Source organism: Peromyscus californicus, unplaced genomic scaffold (genome assembly GCF_007827085.1).
Source record: "Peromyscus californicus insignis strain IS unplaced genomic scaffold, ASM782708v3 Scaffold_23__1_contigs__length_62951481, whole genome shotgun sequence".
NCBI lineage: Eukaryota > Metazoa > Chordata > Mammalia > Rodentia > Cricetidae > Peromyscus > Peromyscus californicus.
Window position 1 is genome coordinate 37106309 of NW_026294534.1, and position 21663 is coordinate 37127971.

The 21663-nt window shown below is 45.4% G+C and overlaps 1 protein-coding gene and 1 long non-coding RNA gene across 2 annotated transcripts; one reads left to right on the forward strand and one right to left on the reverse strand.

Annotated features, from left to right (window-relative positions):
- Positions 1-6758: 6758 nt before the first annotated feature.
- On the reverse strand, positions 6759-10757 carry Slc25a4 (solute carrier family 25 member 4). Its single transcript, XM_052752225.1, has 4 exons — positions 10527-10757; positions 8701-9187; positions 8064-8204; positions 6759-7238 (listed from the first exon to the last, which is right to left on the reverse strand). Exons 1-4 carry the CDS (start codon positions 10635-10637, stop codon positions 7081-7083), a joined length of 897 nt encoding a protein of 298 aa, XP_052608185.1. The 5' UTR covers positions 10638-10757; the 3' UTR covers positions 6759-7080.
- Positions 10758-10885: 128 nt separating this feature from the next.
- On the forward strand, positions 10886-16896 carry LOC128119088 (uncharacterized). The gene is made up of 2 exons (XR_008221443.1): positions 10886-12074; positions 15285-16896. It is a non-coding gene; the product is annotated as an uncharacterized LOC128119088 (long non-coding RNA).
- Positions 16897-21663: the final 4767 nt, after the last annotated feature.

Here is a 21663-nt window from a genome sequence, read left to right on the forward strand (position 1 = left end):
TTTCTGGTGTTTCTGGAGACAGATCTCAAGGGCTCTGAATGGATCAATTCCTTGATAGACTCCTAATCAGGAGAGCAGCATTGGGAGGTGGTGAAAGGTAGCAGGTAGCATGTGATTGGAGGACATGTTTCCCTGAGACATGGCCTATGAGCCATGACTTTCCCAGCCTATTCCAATATTCTTTCCTGCTTCCTGGTTGCCACAGTGTGATTATTTGGCTCCACCACATCCTTTCCACCATGTGGGACTGATACCTAGGAAACCCTAAGCCAACTCATCCCAAATTGTTTATGTCAGGAATTGTGTCCCTGTGACAGACCTGACATGTTAGATCCAATTCCACCGGAGCCAGGTTAGTTCTCTATGGCAACAAGTATAGGCAGAGTTTTCCTGTGCTGTAGCCTCTCTCAAATAATCACTCAGAAACTTAATATTAATTGTAAATGCTCAGGCAATAGCTCAGACTTGTTACTAGGTAACTCTTACATTTATGTTAACCTATATTTCTTATCTATGCTTTGCCACATGGCTCGGTACCTTTTTCCAGTACAGCATGCCCATCTTGCTTCTCTCTGTATCTGCTGGTGACTCTAGACTCTCCCCTTCTTCATCCCATCATCCTTAGTTTGGTTGTCCTTCCTGTACTTCCTGCCTGGCTACTGGCCAGCCAGTTCTTTATTAACCAATGAGAGTAATACATATCCACAGTATACAAAAGGTATATTCCACAGCATTTCTTCCTTTTTGTCTAATTAAAAAGGAAGGTTTTAAAGCCGGGCGGTGGTGGCACACGCCTTTAATCCCAGCACTCGGGAGGCAGAGCCAGGCGGATCTCTGTGAGTTTGAGGCCAGCCTGGGCTACCAAGTAAGTTCCAGGAAAGGCACAAAGCTACACGGAGAAACCCTGTCTCGAAAAACAAAACAAAACAAAACAAAAGGAAGGTTTTAACCTTAACATAGTAAAACTATATATAAACAAAACAGTAAGAATTAGAGTTACAATATTCAGTCCTTTTGTATTTGGCAAATTTAGAGAAAATTATCTTTGTGAATTTAAAGTTTTACATCTAATTTACCTTTTTAACATAAGTAAAGAAAACTATAATTATAACTATCTAGTTTCAACTCCATCGAAGACCCCAAAAGGATATAATATTACCTGAGTAAACAGGAGTACATAGCAAGTGACTTCCAGAAATTGTAATGACAGAAACAGTTGGTTGTCTAGACAGTCACCCAAGTTTCCTCTGTAATGTTAGGGCATCTATCCCTGACCTACAGGCCTAGAATATCTGACACTTTTTTGAGAAGCAGGGAATTTTGAAGGACTATCCTGCATTGTCTTGGCAAAGTTTGGCAGTCGCTTTTTTTTTTTTTTTAACGTCCTGCTGGTTCACTTTGTACAGTAACTGTCAGCAATTGAGGCAAGGGTAGGTTTTCCCATAAAGAAAGCAAACTCCATATTGAGTTACTGAGTTTTCTCGATGCCAAACATCTTCTCTAAAGTAGATTGGTGCTGCCAGGAGCAGACATGTCTCAATGTCTTAAAAAACCTTATGTTAGCCGGGCGGTGGTGGCGCACGCCTTTAATCCCAGCACTCGGGAGGCAGAGCCAGGCGGATCTCTGTGAGTTCGAGGCCAGCCTGGGCTACCAAGTGAGTTCCAGGAGAGGCGCAAAGCTACACAGAGAAACCCTGTCTCGAAAAACCAAAAAAAAAAAAAAAAAACCTTATGTTATTAAAACATCTTAAATGCCATATTCTGTAGATCTTTGAAGTGTTTGAAGACCATCTATCTAAATATATCTGTTTATGATCTTGAAAAGATACCTAAAATCCCCAGTGCTAGGATTAAAGGCATGTGCCACCACTGCCTGGCCTTTAGGACTTTTTTTTTTAAAGCTTTCTTGGGCTTTATGTGGCTGTACATGGCCCTGAACGTTGGGTGCCATTTGTAGGCGGAGTTTTCTTTCCCGCCTACAGTTGGCCAATTCCCAGATAACTGGCATGGAGACTCAATATTAATTATAAATGTTCAGCCAATAGCTCAGGCTTATTACTAACTAGCTCTTACAACTTAAATTAACCCATATTTCTTACCTAAGATCTACCATGTGGCTCATGGCTTATTACTTCATATTGTACACATCCTGCTTTCTATGTGTCTGGCTGGCGACTCCAGAGACTCCACCCTTCTCCTTCCCAGCATTCTCCTGGTCTGGCTCTCCCGCCTAATCTCTTTCTGCCCAGGTATAAGCCAGTCAGCTCTTTATTAATGAATGAGAGTAATACATATTTACAGTGTACAAAGATTTTCCACAGCAAACAAGAGTCCACGTACTGCCTTGTCCAGTAGTGGTACTATGCAAGGGTAAGTGGGATGAGTATATATTTCCCCCTTCCTCCCACAACTCCTGTTTTCAAAATTTTTTCAAAAATCCTGTTGTTCTGGATAGCCTTAACTGTTAACTTGACACAACCTAAAGCCATTTGAGGAGAGAATCCAAAGTGGGGAATTCTTTAGACCTCCATGCTGGCCTGTGGGCATGGCTGTGGAGAATTGTCTTACCAATTCATGTAGGAAGGTTCAGCCCACGGTGGGTGGCACCATTCCCAGGGCAGGTGGTACTGGGCTATGTAGGAAAGGTAAACATGGGCCAGCCACAGCTATGAGTCCCCTAGTTGGAGATAACTGTATGTAATAGCAAACAAAGATGCTTTCAGTTTCCTGCCTGTGTTCCTGCCTTGACGTCCCTCAGTGTTAGGCTGTAAACCCTTTTCTCCCATAGTTGCTTTGGCTCAAGGTATTTTATCCCTGACGGAAAGGAAACTAGAATACCTGGTGTCTTGGTCACTGTTCTATCGCTGTGAGGAGACACCATGATCAAGGTAAAAGAAATCATTTAATTTGGGGCTCACTTACAGTTTGAGAGGGTTAGTCCATGATCATCATGGCAGGAAGCATGGAGGCAGGCAGGCACGGCACTGAGCTCACATCTTATCCACAAATTGGAAGCAGAGAGACTGAGCCTGGCATTGGCTTTTGAAACCTCAAAGCCCACCCTGAGTGACACCTCCTAATCCTTCCCCAAACAGTTGTACCAACTAGTGACCAAGCATTCAAATACGTGCATGAATCTATGGAAGCCATTTTCATTCAAACCACCACACCTGGCTTACCTCCTTAATGCCAGACTGAATTCAAATGATGAATGACAATTTGTCAAATGCTGTCTTAGTCAGGGTTACCATTCCTATGAGGGGGAAGCCCTACAGAAGTGGTTCTCAACCTGTGGGTCTCGATCCCCACAGGTATCGCATATCAGATACTTAGTTGTGATTAATAATGGTAGCAAAGTTAACAGTTTTGAAATAGCAACAAAAAATTTTCTGGTTGAGGGTCACAACATAAGGAACTATATCAAAGGGTCACAGCATTAGGAAGGTTGAGAACCGCTGCCCTACAGGATTGCCTACAGCTGGATCTTTTGGAGGCATTTCCTCAATTGAGGTTACCTCCTTTCTGATGACTCTAGCTTGGACATAAAACTAGCCCGTACAGATGCCAAAGCCTTTTCTCACTCCTTTGCACTATTTTTGACCTGCTGTATTTGGCATCACTTTTAAAAATACTATGCAACTTTACTTTGATAACACATTGATTACTTCAGTTCATTCTCTTGCTTTTCTCTCTGATGATTTATGCTGGCAGCTGTCTTTGAAGATTTACTGTTATATATGTGTGTGTTTGCCTAGTGTACCACATGCATGCAGGGGTACCTGAGGATCCCCTAAAGCTAGTTTTGAATCCATAATGGAGACTTGAGGCTGTGGGCCATCTCTGTTGTATTATTTTTTTATTTTGGGAGGATGACATGTATTTCCACAGTGCACATATGATCAAGTCCAAGGACAACTTCTAAGAGTCAGTTTTCTCCTACCATGTGAGTCCCAGGGATTAAACTCAGGTCTTCAGGTTTGGCAGCAAGCACCTCCCTCTGGAATTAAGATTCCTGCCAGGCAACGTTGGTGCACGCCTTTAATCCCAGCACTCAGGAGGCAGAGCCAGGACGATCTCTGTGAGTTTGAGGCCAGCCTGGTCTACAGAGCAAGATCCAGGACAGGCACCAAAACTACACAGAGAAACCTTGTCTCGAAAAACCAAAAAAAATAGGTGGGTGGCGTTGGCGCATGCCTTTAATCCCAGCACTCGGGAGGCAGAGCCAGGCGGATCGTGCGTGCGAGGCCAGCCTGGGCTACAGAGTTCCAGGAAAGGCTCCAAAGCTACACAGAGAAACCCTGTCTCAAAAAAAAAAAAAAAAAAAAATCCATGGATTTTTCTCATATGAGATATGTCTATAGTTATGGCTTTGGGAGTGACTCCCAGAGGTGGGGTCTTAGAGTCTGGCATGAGATTCTAGGTGGTTTTCACGTAGACCTTCAAGCTTCAGAGCTTTGTACAGTGGTGGTGTGTGGTGGCAGAACAGCAGGAGAAGTCCTGCCTGCCTACCCTCCCTAGCTGGTCACAGCATTCTCTCTCACTGGCTTCCCTCTAGGAATTCCTGTTGAGTGGAGTAACTATAGTGGAACCAGCCCAGCAGGGCTCTTGAGGCTGAGAGCACCGGATTTAACCTCAGCAGGCAGGAGAAAGCTACAACTGGGTCATGTGCACACTGCAGATGATGTGCAGTTTAACACGCAGCCAAGTCCTCCACCCTGCTCCTCACTGCTCGCCAGGGGGCCGGGCTAGAGAACAATTAGGCTCTTGGTTGGGCCTTGGCGACCTACTCTTGGTTCATGCGGTCAGTTCCCAATTACATTTCATGGCCTGTCAGTCTAGGTTTGGAGATAGGCAAGGGGACAGCCCTAGTTTTAGATATGCAATACAAAGGTATTTTTCCTGCTAGTCGGTACTGCTCTTCTCTGTCAGAAACATAATTTGCATCTTTAATACTCTAGAATGCAAAGCGATGTATCCAGAAGGCCTCTAGCAGCACTATTTGCTCCTTGTCCTTGGGAGACAGGATTGAGATCTTCCCAAATTTTTGAACTTTTCCATCCATCTAGACATCTAGCCTGAGATTAGGAGTAACTCTGGATATGGAACACACCCACCTACACGCACACACCCACACACATACCCCTTCGTTGCTCTGGCAAGAAGGCAGCCAGGGTTTCATCCAGGAGGGAGTTAAGTGGAAGAAGGGCTTGGATAGCCCAAGCCCAAGCCCCATCAGGAAATACAGAAAGCACACGCTGGCCTTCTCTCCAAGCTTTGCCCACAATCTGTAGGCATTTCCTGCAGACTGGACACAAACTAGGACTGTAGTAACTGCTCTTTTCCTGGTCCAGAGGCACTCATTTTCCCGTTGGAAATTTCAAACAACTTTATTTTACGTATGAGTGTCTTGCCTGCATGCCTGTTTATGCAACACTTGGATGCCCAGGACCTGCGGAACCAGAGAGCATGTGAGATCCTGTGGAACTGGGGAGACAGTTGTCTCTGTGGGTGCTGGGAGCCAAACTCAGGCCCTCAGTAAGAGCACTATGTGCTTCTAACCCTGAGCTATCCCTCTGTCACCCCACCCTTGAAATTGCTGTTTTTCTCTTGCTCACAAATCTCTGAAAGTCAAGTCCAAACAGGCTTTTCTCCTAGTCGTCGTCCCCCCCCCCCCCGCCTCCCCCCCCCAGACAGGGTTTCTCTGTGAAACAGTCCTGGAACTCACTCTGTAGACCAGGCTGACCTCGAACTCAAAAAGATCCGCCTGGCTCTGCCTCTGAGTGCTGGAATTAAAGGCATGCGCCATCACTGCCGGCTCTCCTAGTTCTTAAACCGTTACAGAAAGGAAGCACAAACTGATACTTTGTATGCCTAAACTAGTTACTTTCTTTCAAGGTCTTTTCCTACCATTCTCCCGGCCTCACCCCCTACTTCTGTTTATTCCCAATCAAGGTTTACTGCATCAAACTACACAAAACTATTTCATCTTCTCCCCGACTTAGGCTTCAGGACAGGTTCACTTTCAGAGCCTCCCAGGCACTAAATACTAGCTTGATAACTGATACCAAGAACTGAATGTTGGATATACCCCCATCCCCAGAATTCAACCCTCAAGATGACAGTATTAGGAAATAGACAGGGCCTTTGGGAAGCAATTAGATCACAGCATGGAGCCTTTGTCACTGTGATTAATAGCCTTCAAAGGGGGACTCCAGAGAGTCTCCACTCTCTTCCCAGTAAGAAAATTGGGGAAGTCACGTGGCTCTCACCGGAGTTGATCCTCGTGGACTCTGAGGCTTCAGAACGGTGAGGAATATGTTTGTTGTTTTATGAACCAGCCAGCGCATGGCACTTTGTCATTCCAGCCCAAACTGAGACAAACAGTTCTTCGGTGAAGACTGTTCCCTTGTTGGAAATTTCTAGGTAAAAGGATTCTGTGCGGAAACTAAAAAAAGAGCACTTCCTAAACGTGCAAAATTCTTACCTCTGTGACTGAAAAGCTTAGCAGAGGCTCGGCTTTCCTAAAGACCGTGTGGAAGAGCACGCAGTTAGTGGACTATGGAAGCTCTGTTCATGTTCCCACTCTGGAGCCTTCAGCCAGTGTGATAAGATAGTACATGATCTGCTTATGTTTGAAAAACAGCTCTGACATGTATTCCGTATAGGGCATGCATACAGGAGTCACTGACAAAAGGATCCTGCTAGAAAATACACATTAATGCTTTTTAACCTGTTAGCAGTTAATGAGTTCAGGGAGATAAAGTGTATTGAGTAGTCTTTATTAATGATTCACATTCGGTTACTTTTTTCATTATCAGTTCTTCAGTTAATTAATTGAACAAGTATGATAAGCTATCTTCTGTTTGCTGTGGGAATCTAAATGTAAAATAAATACAAAATACACTTGTGGTTTAATGAATACTCAATGAAGCCTTTTTTCTGAGGTATTCCTTATGGTCTGGTTTTATCCAAGCTCTGTCTTTTTATTTCCTTAAGAATAGTCTGTTAAACCACACAATGGGACCTGTGAACTTGTGAGCCAAGTCCACTGTGAACCAGTGAACCTGAGTTTTAATTACATTAGACGTATTTTTTGATCTCATCATACAATACCAATACAAAAGCACCCCCCATGCCTCTCAACACATTGGACCAGGCACCTTTGAAGAAAGCATTGGCTCCTTCGTCTTTTGCAATCTTCCTCCAGCAGTCAAGTGTCCCCGTATACATAATATCAGCTGTGGAGACAAATGTGGGTAAGGGTTCCTCTCTTCACAGAGACCTGCATGCACATTATTGGTCATCAAGCCCCAGCCTATGCAACAGTCCATGAGACGTCTGCCTGGCCTAACTGTTATCTTCTAGCACCCCTATTCCTCAAACTCAAGATCAGTTAAGTAACAATCAAACACAACTCTTTTACACACTGTCAAGACTAAAATTGGAAGGCAATGTGGAGAAGGGGCGGTATATTCTGTGGATGACGTTTTATGGATGAACAAACTAGCCCTGGTCTCAGATTACACTGCCCAAGATTATGCAAGAAAAATTAAAAGGTATGGCTGTTGAGTTATAAAAAATTCCCTCACATTTGGTGTTTTCTTTTTTTTATTTTAATGGCAGTTTCATGCTTTTACCTATGGAAGCTACACTATGAAAACAGACTGCTTCAGGCCACTTCTCATCCAGCTAATCATCCTTCTCATTCACACTTCCAATAACTATAAGGGAGCACAAGGCACACGTTTGAAGTGAACAGCTAATTCTTCGCCTTGCTCATGCACCCAGGCTGTAGAAAAAAGAGGACCTGAGCTCTAGGTAATGCCAGATACCTAGGGCCAATTCTAAATACCTTGTTTGTATTCTTACAATCTCTTTAATAAAAAGGAAAAAAGAAATTCCCTGAAGGGAAAGCTCAGGGGGAAACTGGAGTGTCGGTTTCCTAAATCCTTATTGAGTAATTCTGCCATTCAACCTAGGAAAACGAGACCTCTGGGCACTCAAGAGTGCTCTCCAGGGGCAAACCCTAAGATTCACATCAGGAGGGTTCACGGCATGCTTACCCCCTTTCCGGCCAGACTGCATCATCATCCTACGACGCACAGTGTCGAAGGGATAGGACACCAGCCCTGCGACCGCCGTCACACTCTGGGCAATCATCCAGCTCACGATAATGTGCACATTCTTGGGGTCTGGCAACATCCCTGTGAGCAGAGCCAAGAAGCAAATGGCTATCGGTTTTGGGTTGTTTTTTTTTTTTTTTCCTCATCGGCTTGGTAGAAAGCAGGTGGAGGGGAAGGCAAGGCTACTGACCCAACTCCATGTCCTGCCCTTCCACAAGAACCAGCTTCTCCCCAGGAACCCTCACACGCCACCAGGTAGCCAACCAAAGATGGCTGCTGCTGTCCCTTTATCCAAGGAAGCTACAGCTCTGTTGACATGGAGTTCCCTTCTAGTTCAACTAGACAGCTGTGTTGGGATAGCTCTGCAGCCTTTGGGTGGGAGCTCAAAGCCACAGTATTATCAGTAGAGGACACAGAGGCTCCTTTGGTTATTTACCCACACTGTATCACATCACCTCCTCAGAACTCAGCTCAGAGACAGGAAAACCAACACAAAGGTCTTTGAGGAACTATAGGTCCCACAGAATCCCCTCTCCACACCCCCTCCCCACAATGTCCACCTCAAAGTCCCTCTCACCCTTGGCAGTGTCATAAACTCCGAAGTAGGCAGCTCTGTAGATGATGATGCCTTGGACGGAGACACTGAAACCCTGGTAGAGACCCTTCAGGCCATCAGACTTGAAGATCTTGGAGAGACAGTCGCCCAGCCCACTGAACTCACGCTGGGCAGATCCCTTGCCCACGTCGGCAGCCAGCCTGGTCCTAGCAAAGTCCAGCGGGTAGACGAAGCAGAGAGAGGTGGCACCAGCTGCCCCACCGGATGCCAGGTTACCGGCAAAGTAGCGCCAGAACTGCTTATGCCGATCCACGCCCCCCAGGAAGATCTGCTTGTACTTGTCCTTGAAGGCGAAGTTGAGAGCTTGGGTGGGGAAGTACCGGATCACATTGGCCAGGTTACCCCTCCAGAAAGAGAGAAAGCCCTGCTCCTTGGGGATTCTCACGACACAATCAATGATGCCCTTGTACTGTTTCTCTGCACTGATCTGTTTGCTGGCATGCTGGACCTAGTTGGGGGCAGGGAAGGGTGGGTGACAGAGGACAGACAGGGTGAAGAGAAGGGAAGACATGAGAAAAAAAAAAGGTTTGTACCCCCTCAATTGCTTGTTTATTTTGTTTATGTTTTGTTTAAAGATACGATCATCCAATGTAGCCCAGGCTGGCTTGGTCAAAATCTCCTTGTATTTGCCTCCCAACTGCTGGGATTTCAGATGTGCACTACCATGCCCAGGGTCCTCCCATTTCCTTCCCCTTCCTCTTCACCAGGCAAAAGAAAACTTCAACGTTTTTAATGCATCAGGAAATCAAGCAGTATCAAGGAAATGTAAATAAATGTTAGTTATTTGGTTAGGCTAAAAAACAATCCAAATTTTATTCATTATCAGGGCATTTGAGGGGGGAAAAAAACTAAAAAAGTGACCGAGTCATTTATCCATCAAATTTTCCTTGCAGGCTTATGGGAAATATAAATGGATAAAGAGCCTTCCCTCAGCTCCCCATGACAATTCTGCAGTTTCTCTCGAACGTCCCTTGCGGCGAGGCTCTGATGTGAACAAGCTCACCAGGCTTTACAGCCTGAATAATTTCACGATTATCCAGGTAATCGATTATTGAGTTAATACTGCTGTGGCCAATCTGTCGCAGCATTTTGTTGCTTATTATTTAGACTCCCAAATGGCTATTCCCCAGTGAATAGCTTTTGCCTTTGGGATAGATCAGATGATGACGTTGCCCTTTGATGAACAGATAGAGAGAAAACGTTATGGAGACAGGACGGCTAAGGCAATCTGAATTTATCCTGAAAATCACTTCAGAATTCCTGCCTCAGCGTCTCCATCCGTGAAATACGGGCAAAGAATTCGTAATAAAAGATGAATGAAATCAACGTTGGGCTATAGCGCAGGGCACGCGACACGGTGTGATCCCCAGTCAACGATTAATCTGATGCGACTATTGTAAAAGGTGGGCGCAGATAAGAAGGTGCAAAGGATGCCGCCAAAGGGTGAGGCCGGCCTAAGAGGCCTTGGGTGGAACGCCGCTGCAGTAACCAGGCTCAGGATCTGGCTCGAGGTAGACCAGCTTCGGGTGGGTTTCCATATATAGACACCCCAACGCGGGTGCCACCCGACACCAGGAATCTGTCACTGACGCCGGACCTGTATCTGCGTAGAGGGCACCTTCCCCTTCGTGTAGGCCCCGGGCTTGGGGCCTAGCACTGATTTTTGCCGCAGCGCCGCCGCGCGCGCGCGCGCCCCCACCGCAGCATCCCCGCGCCCCGCCCGCATCCCTGCGCCCGGCCGCGCCCCGCCCGCATCCTCGCCGCCCGCGCCACCAAGCCGTCCTTACCTGCAGCAGCAGTTTGACCCTCTCGATCGGGGCGACCGCGGTCTTGGAGACGGCGGCGGCGATGCCACCTGCCAGGAAGTCCTTAAGGAAGCTCAAAGCCTGATCCCCCATGCTGACAGCCGGGCGCACACAGCCTGCAAGGAGCCGCTCTCTCGCTCTTGCCTACGCCCAGCCAGGCACCGCCACCTCGTCTCCGTCCCTGCGCGACGCTGAGGGGCCGCCCGCCTGACCGCAGCCCTCCTTATATCCCCGGCTCGGCGTCTCGCGAGAGGAGGAGGGACCCCGGCAAGCGCGCAGCGCGCATTGGCTGGGCAGGTGTCTGGACAGCCCCTCTCCATCACCCTCCTTTGCAGAGGGCATTGGGGGCGAAGACACTTCCGGGAGCTAGGGCTGGGTTGGGGGGCTGTGCCTGCAGCTTGGGACATTTAAAGGGCAAATTCATGTTATCTGTCCCAGCCAGCCCAGGGAACACCGTGTCACTGCCGCATGTGGACCGCTGTATTTATAGCTCAAGAGGGTTTAGCCTGGGGCTGAGCTGGGGACCGAGCTAGGGACCGAGAGGGGGCCCGATGCCTCAAGCGAAGCTCTCTTTGACCTCGATTCTGCACGATTGTGCTCCTGGCGGAGAGATTTCAGGCTGCCACCCCTTCCTCCTTGTCAGGGCGTTCCCAACTAGAGCTCGCTGCCTGGATTCGGTCCTCTGCAGAGCTCTGCGTTCCTGCAAAGAAATTATGCTCCTCCCAAATGCATACTAACATCTTTCTATGCCGCGATTGCCTCATAATGTCGGTCAAGCTCCTGTCTCCGACTTCCCTCCATTCAATCCCTGAACCATTCCATCTGTTAGGAAATATTTATGCAGCCGGCACTCGGCGCCATCAGAAAAAAGCGGAAAAAAAAAAAAGCGGAAAGCAGGGCCGCTAGGTGGATACTTGTTTTGGCAATGAATGTGGATGTGTGACTTTTCTGTTAACTCAGCCTGTCACACCGACACCAAACCTGAGGACTCCTAAGAACAAGACACTCCTTCATTAGCCTCTCATCCATCTCTCAGCTCCCGGGATTCTCTTGTAGACAGAACTCTGAAGGGCTTTGAAGGAGCGCTCTGCTGTTAATGGAATCTCAACCATATTCTGAGTAGAAGGGTTCCAGTTGGCTGGCTGCTTCCTGAGGATTAGAGCCCTCAGCCTTTCGGGAAGGTCGAATCCTTGGCTGTGTTTGCTTCTGTAATAGGCAGCTTGAGGCTGGGGAGCCCAGACGCTATCTAATCCCGGGAAAGTGATTGCAATTAATTTTTTAAATATATGGGTGTGCAATTTAGTTTCCTTTACCTCGTTTCTAAGGCAGTTCAAATATAACCATGCAGATTTTTTCCATACTGCTGTCTCTTCCTCAAGAATAAGTGCAATTAGTTGTTTTGTTGTTGTTGTTGTTTTAAACTCCAAGCCCCTTACTCTGTTCTATTCCCACAGCTGCTAATCTACCTTTGGACATTTACAAGGCTTATTCATTTTTTTTAAATGTTTACTGATCCATGCAGACTCCACGGTAGGTGTTGATTGAGCTGCAGCTGTGTGTCTCTCAGTCCTAAGACTTAGTAGAACAGAGGTCATTAGCAGGATGTCAGGAGCATAGGTGATGTATTTATTTGCAGTCGGGGCTGGTTAGAGTTGGTGAAACAAGGTGAACACTATGAAGGCTAGGACTTGTTACAATGTTGCTAGAGGTCAAAGGAGACGGAAACACTGACAAACACAAAACGCATCTATGTGTTCCTTTAACAGACACTAGCTGAGCAATCACTGTGTACCAGGAAGTGTGGGCCTCTAAAGGCAACACAAGCAGAACCTTGGGCCACCTCCAAGGACCTTGCCGTTCAGTGCCTTGGTCGGTTTCACACAGCGATTTCCATGGACGATATAATCCACATATTAGTCTTAATTATAATTGTGTATCTGCTGCCTTCTGTTCTATCAATACTGAGCAGTAACTGAAGCCATTTTTCCTTCGAATATGTATTAGAGCTGTTGCTTATTTATTTTTATGATATACATATGATTTTTTCCATTTATTAAGGATGAAAGCAAATTTGCAACCTATTTTTCTTTTATGGAAAGATAGATTTTTTTTCATACAATATATTCTGAACATGGTTTCCCCTCTTACTCTTCCCAGTTCCTCCCTACTCCCATCCAGATCCACACCCTCTCTGTCTTTCTTTAGAAACCAGTCATGTAAGGAATAATATAAAAATGAGCTAAAAACAAGCAAATATGAACAGGACAAAACAAACCAAAAAAGAGCCAAAGAAAAAGCACAAGAAACACATAGAGACACAGAAACATCCATGTTTATACTCACAGGAATCCCATAAAAACACAAAATCAGAAGCCATAATATAATTGAATGGAAAAAAAGGAAATAAAAAAGGAAGACCTGGCTGCTCCTAGGTACAGTGGAGGAGAAAGTTCATTGTAGATAAAAGGCAGAGCATAGCCAGAGGCAGGGACATCTGGAGGAGTCCAGACTCTGAGCTGAGCCATGTGAGGAGAGGGAGAAGGGAGGAGGGAAGAGCCAGACCAGGAAGCTCAGGAGGGTGAAGGGTAGACGGAAAAAGGTCCAGGTAACCAAAATGGCTGGATTATATATGGAAGGCAGCTGGGGGAAGAGCAGCCCAGCCCGGTGCTGGAGATGTTTAGGGTAGCAGGCAGGATATGCCAGTCAGAAAGACCCTGTAACAGGTAGGAACTTTGGGATGTTGGGAGAACCTGGCGGCTTTGATATATTAGATAGGTACCTCAGCCATTTGCTCCTGGTTTGAAACTTAACAGTAGGAGCTGGAGAGATGGCTCAGAGGTTAAGAGCACCGACTGCTCTTCTAGAGGTCCTGAGTTCAATTCCCAGCACCCACATGGTGGCTCACAACCATCTGTAATGAGATCTGGCGCCCTCTTCTGTATACATAATAAATAAATAAATCTTTAAAAAAAAAAAAAGAAAAAGAAACTTAACAGTAATATTCAAAGGACCTTTAAGGTTAAAAAAGAAAAGAATGCCCTGACTTAACATTATGAGACAAAAAACAAAACAAACAACAAAAAAAACCTGCCCCCCCCAGCCCCGCCCCAAGATCCTGCTGAGTTCCTCTTCTGTTGGCCCTCTACTGCTGAGCATGTGGCCTACCCTTAAGCATGGTTTGTTTCCCCAGTGAGGCTCCCTTGCAGGAAACTAACTTTTCATTTGCAAGTGGTTATCAGTTGGAGATAGCTTCTGGGTTAGGGATGGGAGTGTGTCCCCACTTTTCCTTTCAGGTCTAGGACCGCACCTGGTGCAGACCCATGCAGGCCCTGCCTCAGTATCTGGGAGTTCATATCTGCATTGATCCTGGTGCAGACCCATGCAGGCCCTGCCTCAGTATCTGGGAGTTCATATCTGCATTGATCCTGTAGATTTCAAGGGCGTAGTTTCCTTGGAGTCCTCCATGCCCCCTGGCTCTTACATTCTTTCTGCTTCCTCTTTGGAATTGTTCCTTGAGCGCTGGGGGTGGGGTGGATTTGATGGAGACATTCCATTTAGGGCTGAGTGTTCCTAGGTCTCTCACTCTCTGCCTATTTTCTGGCTTTGGTCTCTGAATTTATTCCCATCTACTGTAGGAAGAAGCATCTCTGATGATGACTGAGCCAGGCATGAATCTGTGAGGATAGAGGAATTTTGTTAGCAGAACAAGTTGTATTTGGTTTTCCAAGTCCCTGGCGGATCAAGTCTCAAGTTCTTGGTCACCCAAGCAGCATCAGGGATGGGTCCCATCTCCTGGAGCGGGCCTTAAGTCAAATCAGATTTTGCTTGGTGACTCCCACAAGTTCTGTGCCCCCATTGCATTAGCATATCTTGCAGGCCGGACACCACTGTAGATCAAAGGGTTTTGTAGCTGGGTTGGTAGTTACCTGCAGTAGTATGCAGAGTACTTTCTGGTACCATTGAAAGGACCAAGCAGATGCCATAACAGGCTGCTCAGTCTTCTCTCAGAGATCAGGCCTCAATTTCAGTTTCCTAAGACTTGAGCAAGCAGTTTCTGGCAGGGCCATGAACAAAAGACTGCTCAAAGTTTAGCCAGATGTTTACTTTCTGGGGCCCCTCACCAACTTAGAGTTATGTGCAGTACGTGCTTGACCAGCCAGCCCCCATGGTGGCTCAAGGACAAAGCCTGGGACTTGTGCTGGACTGCCCCCAAAGTAATAAATTGTAACCACCAACCAGTAAATTCAAAGGTTACATACCCTCACCCAATTAAAAGAGAACAGAGATAAAGATAAACCAATCCGAGTTGCACCCGTGCAAAACTCCCCCAACCCCCCTGAAGGGCTTGTGGATTTTGCCTTTAAAAAGCTAGCCACACAAAGAAAAAGCAAGTTCCTCCTGGCCTCACGACTACGAGTGAGTGCTTTGGATCGAGCTTCCCTGTCCGCGGCTTGTAAACAAACAGAAATAAACCATGCTAATTGCATTCTGAACCTAAGGTCTGTGGTGGTTTGTCTTTGGGGTCCCAATCTGGGCATAACACCATGAACACTAGTTTGTAGGGAGGAAAGCTCTAGATAGGCATCAGCTTAAAATAGATGTTGCTTATTTGTATTGTGAAAAAGAACGTTGCAAAAAAAAAGGAAAGAAAGAAAGAAAGAAAAAAAGAAAGAAAGAAAGAAAAGAATGTTGCTATTAAACACTCTTGCAAACCTCCGTTTTCTTTGTTTCCTTCTCAAGGGATCCCGAAATAGAATGGATACATTGAGTATTTGAAAGGTTTTGTAGTTCTACTATGTATTCAACAATTGTTCTTGGGCCACTTAAATCGCTCAGGAGGTCAAGACATCTGCTGCCAAACCTGATGACCTGAGTTTGATCCCTACGCCCAACAGGATGGAAGAAGAGAACTGACACCCTCCAGATTCACCACCACCATTGAGAAATTGGGCCCATACATACATAATGTCTTATTTCTCAAATCCTCCTCCAACGTTGGCCTAAAAAGACCATCTTTTAGTTATTAGTGGCATTTCATGAGTTTGTGATGAATTTATGTATATGCTATATGATGCATTTTAACTTGGCAGAATTTTCTTGTCTTTTTTTTGGGGGGGGGACTTTTAGTCTTCCTTGACCACTGACACAAAAGCACAGTATTTATTTTAACAATTGAGACAATAAACATTTGAGTAATTTTCATTTTGTTTCTCATTTGATTCTTATTTTTGTTTTATATTGTCCTATCAGTATTATTTATTTAGATAAAAGTGAATTACTATTTTTTTGTTTGTTTTTGCTTTTGTTTTTTGAGACAGGGTTTCTCTGTGTAGCTTTGCGCCTTTCCTGGAACTCACTCTGTAGCTCAGGCTGGCCTCGAACTCACAGAGATCCACGTGGCTCTGCCTCCAAGTGCTGGGATTAAAGGCGTTCACCATCACCGCCCAAAAAATGAATTACTATTATAAATATTATATTACAAATATTATTTATATTATAATAATATTTTCTATAAATAGATTATTGACTCTTCATAGGTATACTAGTATGTTTTCTTCTACTTTGGAAAAAAAAAACATTTTCAGTTATTTTTAAGGTGTCTAACACATGTTTGGACCTGAAGGTGCACACCTTTAATCCCAGCACTTGAAAGGCAAAGGCAAACAGGCAAGTCTCTGTGAGTTCAAAAGACCAGCCTGTTCTACATAGCAAATTCCAGGCCACTCGGGGCTACATAATAAGATTCTGTGTTAACGAAAACAAACAAAAAACATTATGACAAAAAACATTATGACAAGGACATATGGGTCCATTTTCACTTTTCTCCATATCATCATTCTTAGATATCCCAACATCATTTTTTTTCAAAGATGTATTGATAGTTATGTGTATCAGTGGATCTCTGTGCACCACATGCATGCAATGCCCAGGGAAGGCAGAAGAGGGCGTCAGATCTCCCTAGGACTGGAGCTCTAGGTGGCTGCGAGGGGCATGCCGGTGTTAGGAACAGAACCGAGTCCTCTGGAAGAGCAGCCAGCCTCTTAACTGCTGGGCTGTCTTGGCAGCCTCCCGCATTAATTATTAAGTAGGTATTTCCTTCACTCTACTATTTACCATCAGACTAATTCTGGTTTGTCGTATACTAAGTTACGCAAAGGCTTAAAATTAATGAAATTTCTGTATTATGATTTATTATTTATTTCCTTCATTGATGTTCTTTGACAGAAAAAAAAAACCTACAAACACTTAAAAGATAAAACGTCTTACCAACTAATATGTCTGAACTTTTTACTATCAGCTGTTCAAGTACTAAAACAACACTAGAAATAAATTGAACAGACATTTAAACTGACTCTATGCTTCACTAATACGTTAATTTAAAAAGTATGTCATCTTGGTTGCGCTCCGTTGCATTCATCAGAATTTTTGCTGTTTTCTGAGATACCACGTTTCTCCTGGGCCCTCCAACCGTCCTGTTACAGAGGAGCAGAACTGGAATCCTCCACCAGAAGCTTCGCACGGAAGCCCAGCCGTGTCCTCCCTGTCCGTGGATTTTCTCAGGCAAAGGGAGGCCTCAGATGCCCTCGGGAGCATGAGCAGCCTGTGATCACAAGACTGGAGTATCACTTACACAGGGCAGGGAGAGAATGGGGAGGCCAGGACACGTGTCTCCCAGCCTGCCCCAGTGCTCCATGGCCCTCTGCCAGCGTCAGGACGGAGCAAGCATCTAGATAACAGGAAACCGGGCTCTTTAACACTCAGGGTACCCCGGGGCTGGGCGGCGAGCTCCGGAGAAAAGAAAATTGAGGTACTGAGCTGATTTCTGGGATTTTCTTTACTCAACAGTTTTACAGAATTAAATCCCTTTTTACCAAATTGGGAACTGAGGACAGGAAAGGCCCAGCAAATAAAGAAAAGCACCTACGAATTTGAGGGTAGCGGTGCTAGCACAAATGCCTGGGAGGTGCTGTGCCCCTCAGCCGTCAGGAAGCTGAACACTCTACAACGGTCAATTTTAGCATAAAGCAAAGCGGATGAAAATATTTAATTATGTATTGATGCATTCGTGCGTGTGCACAGAGGACACACTTGGGTGACATTCCTCGGGTGCATCGACCGTTTTTTTTCCCCTCTTTTTGTCACATGGTCTCTCAGCGGCCAAGATGGCCAGGCAGGCTAAGCTGGCTTACAAAGAGTCCAAGGGATCTACCGGTCTCTGTTTCCCCGACACTGTGATGAAAAGCAGGCCATCTTTTTCTTTTTTTCTTTTCTGTTCCTTTTCCCCCCTTTCCTCTCTTTTCTTTCCCTTTTTAAAAATACGAGTCTGGGAATCAAATTCGGGCCATGCTTGCAGGGCAAGCACTTTATGGACTAGACTTTCTCAACACCCAAAATAAGTTTTGACTTTATAGGACTATGCATGAGTTGTCCATTGCAGGCTAAAGGTAGGTAGTAGACACAGTCCCAGGCCACACTGCCCTAGGGAAAACAAACACATGAACATCTTTCCATGATTCTTATACATCATACAACATAATGAAAGTTTCCTAAATTGTCTGCATGTAAAGTCCCTATTTAAGGGCACCCACGCGAAACACACAGTTTAGAAATCAGGAGTATCCAGCACTTGGGAGGCAGAGCCAGGCGGATCTCTGTGAGTTCGAGGCCAGCCTGGGCTACCAAGTGAGTTCCAGGAAAGGCGCAAAGCTACACAGAGAAACCCTGTCTCGAAAAACCAAAAAAAAAAAAAAAAAAAAAAAAAAAGAAATCAGGAGTATCAAGCAAAATGCTTCAGTTGAAACTACAATAAGCATATTTTTTAATGTTTATTTTTATTCGTGTTTATATGTGTGTGGCTGCATGAATTTATGTGTATCATGTGTGCGCAGCAACTAGAGTTACAGGCAGTTGTAAGCTGCCTGATGTGGGTGCTGGGAATTGAACTCAGATCCTCTGGAAGAGCAGTAACTACTTTTTAACAGCTGAGTCATCTCACCAGCCCCTGTCTCATTTATTATTATTATTATTATTATTATTATTATTATTATTATTATTATCATTATCATTATCATCATCATCATCATTATTATTGTTGTTGTTATTATTAAAACCCAGTAATTCTAGGAACTTTTCACTCTCTGCTGGTCAGTTCCCTTGTAAATTCACTTTTCTGATACTCGTCTCCATCAGAATTGAAGTGGCATAAATCAGTTCCCGTTCCATTCACCCACCTTTTCCTTTTCATCTTCCTACCAGTATTATTGACTGTTGCTTCTAGTTCCCAAACATTCTGTAGGACACTGATGGCACAGAACTCAGAAGGCTGTCACTGCCTGGGAGAGGAGCCCGTAGCATATGGGACGCATAGACCAGTGCTGCCTGCAAGGCTGTACCAGTGTAGTGTGACCAGAGTCCAAATAGAGGTTCTGGGTGTGCTCTGGAGGAATGGCCCTTAATGCATTACAGTGACAACTTGTATCGTTGATTTATTTTATCTTTATTTATGTATCTCTGTGTACATATGCCGTGTGTGTGTGTATGTGTGTGTGTGTGTGTGTGTGTGTGTGTGTGTGTGTGTGTGTGTGTGTTTGGAGACCAAAAGAAAATATCAGGTTCCCTGGAGCTGGAGTTCCAGGAGGTTGTGAACCGCCCGCTGTGGGTGCTGGGAACCAATTTCAGGTCCTCTGAGAAAGCAGCCAGCTCTCCTAACCACTGAGCCATCTCTGCACTTCCCTAAATATTTATGCTTTTAGTTTTAAAGTGTGTGTGTGTGTATGTGTGTGTGTGGGTGGGTGGGGGTCAGCATGTGCAAATGTGAGTACAGGTGCCCTCAGGGGCCAGAAGAAGGTGTCAGATCCTCTGGAACTGGAGTTATGAGTTGTTGTGAGGTGGTTGTGAGGTCCCCAACATGGACGCTGGAAAACAAATGTAGCAGTACACGCTCTAAACTGCTAAGCCATCTCTCCAGCTCCCACAACTTCTATTTTCAATGTCTTATGAAATGCTTATGGAAAAAAAAAAAAGAAAGATTCTGTTAGGAGAATTCGGAGCATAATTATTACGGGGCAAGGGAGAGGCAGGGAATCGTAAATCATAGGCAAGCTCCTGAAAGAAACTGCTCTCAGAAGGCCTTCTGCTATATGTAGAAACTGAGTCAGGCTGATCATGGGTTGCTCCAGGCATGGAAGCATGGATGCTCTCCAGTCCCCAGCCCCAGATGTGAACCAACCCCAATACAGGCAGACCGTACACTTCCTCAAGATGGATTTACAGCTTCCCTTTCCTGCTGGATCTCAGGACTGCTCCTTATTCTACCCAAGACAAGTATAGTTAGAATTTATGGTGTGGTGAATCTTACAATAACACCTCTCCTGCAAACATCTTCCGGCTTTGCTGACGCTTGTGAGTAAAGCCATTTAGATCTGACTTGATGGATTTTCCAAGTGCATTTTGAACTGGGTCCTCCAGAGTTTAGTGTTTCATTCAAAACATTCTATTCCTGTTCTTATAAACAAATGTTTAGCATGATATCAGAGATCTTTTTTTTTTAAATTTTAACCAAAGAACAACAATTTGATCTCGTTTGTGAAGGTCTTCACATGATTTCTTTGTTCTGGGAGACTTTGTTCATACAACCAACAAGACACACGATATCACTGAAGCAGAAGGAAAAAAAAAAAAAAACAGCCAGAAATCAAAGAGTAAAGTCTATTTGTTTTTTTGAGGGGGCGGTGTTTGAGACAGGGTTTCTCTGTGTAGTTTTAGTGCCTATCCTGGATCTCGCTCCTGTAGACCAGGCTAGCCTCGAACTCACAGAGATCCGCCTGGTTCTGCCTCCCGAGTGCTGGGATTAAAGGCATGTGCCACCACCACCCAGTGAGTATAGTCTATTATTGGTATGATTTTTTTTTAAAGAGAGAAAAATCTATTTATAAACAATAAACACATCATAGGATATCAAAAGGAAACCAAAGCTTCCTGTCCATCTGTCCATTCAAAGATTTTCCAGACTGGATAGAAGGAGGAAAAAAAAAATGTGATGGGGATCCCTAAGAAAGAAGGTCTGGCCGGTTGTGGTGGCGCATGCCAGTAGGATTTGCTGAAGGAGGCGGAAGCAGGAGGATCATGAGTTCGAGGCCAGCCTGGGCTACACATTTAAAAGAAAGAAAGAAGGTCTGTCCCAGGCAATGGAGGCTGCAAGACACCAGGGGAGACATGACTGGCTGGTGGTGGAGTGTCAGATTAGATGCAGCCCCATGGAGGGCATCCAGGAACAAGAGGAGCTCACAGGAGCAAATTCTGGGTGCCTGCTGGGTAGTTGACTGGTGTCCTGGGCCCTGGATGGCCCCGTTAAGTTTCACCTGCCACAGCATATTTGCAGACGCAACAGTGTAACACTTGGTATCCAAGGACACCGGTTGGCCCGAAGAGCCTCATGCCCAGAAGTGAGGGAAGTGTCAGAAGTGACCTTGAAGGAGCCGTGACTGAAGACAGGAGGAGGACCTGGCAGCACAGACAGACGGATGGAGATCCAGACCACGTGGCACTCTCTCTCTCCTAGTGTCAGCACTCTAGAAGTCCCCGGAATGTAGATGTCACCCGTTGGAAAGTGTGAGAGAAAAAGGCAAGGCGAGTAGTTGGCAGAATGAGACCTCTGGTTGCAATTAAGTTGCCTTGCACAGCTGGGTTTGGGAGCCAATACTCTTTCCTGTGGTAGCATTTGAGAGAGAGAGAGAGAGAGAGAGAGAGAGAGAGAGAGAGAGAGAGAGGAGAATTAGGAGAGGGTACTTCAGGGCAGCTTCTCGTTGATCTCCAGCCTGGACATTTCTATTAAATGGGTAAAGTTGGGGGTTGGGGATTTAGCTCAGTGGTAGAGCGCTTGCCTAGCAAGCTCAAGGCCCTGGGTTCGGTCCTCAGCTCCGGGGGGGGGGAAAAATGGGTAAAGTTGCTGTTTTCATGTATAAACTACATGGTGCCCGGAACCTAACAGCTGTTTAGCATATTTGATGAATAAATGCATAGGAGAATACTCTACTTCAACTTCTAGCCTACTGATTCTCCAATTTATCTACCTGCAATGAATTGCAACACATTTTATTGGCGTGGTGGAGCACTTCTG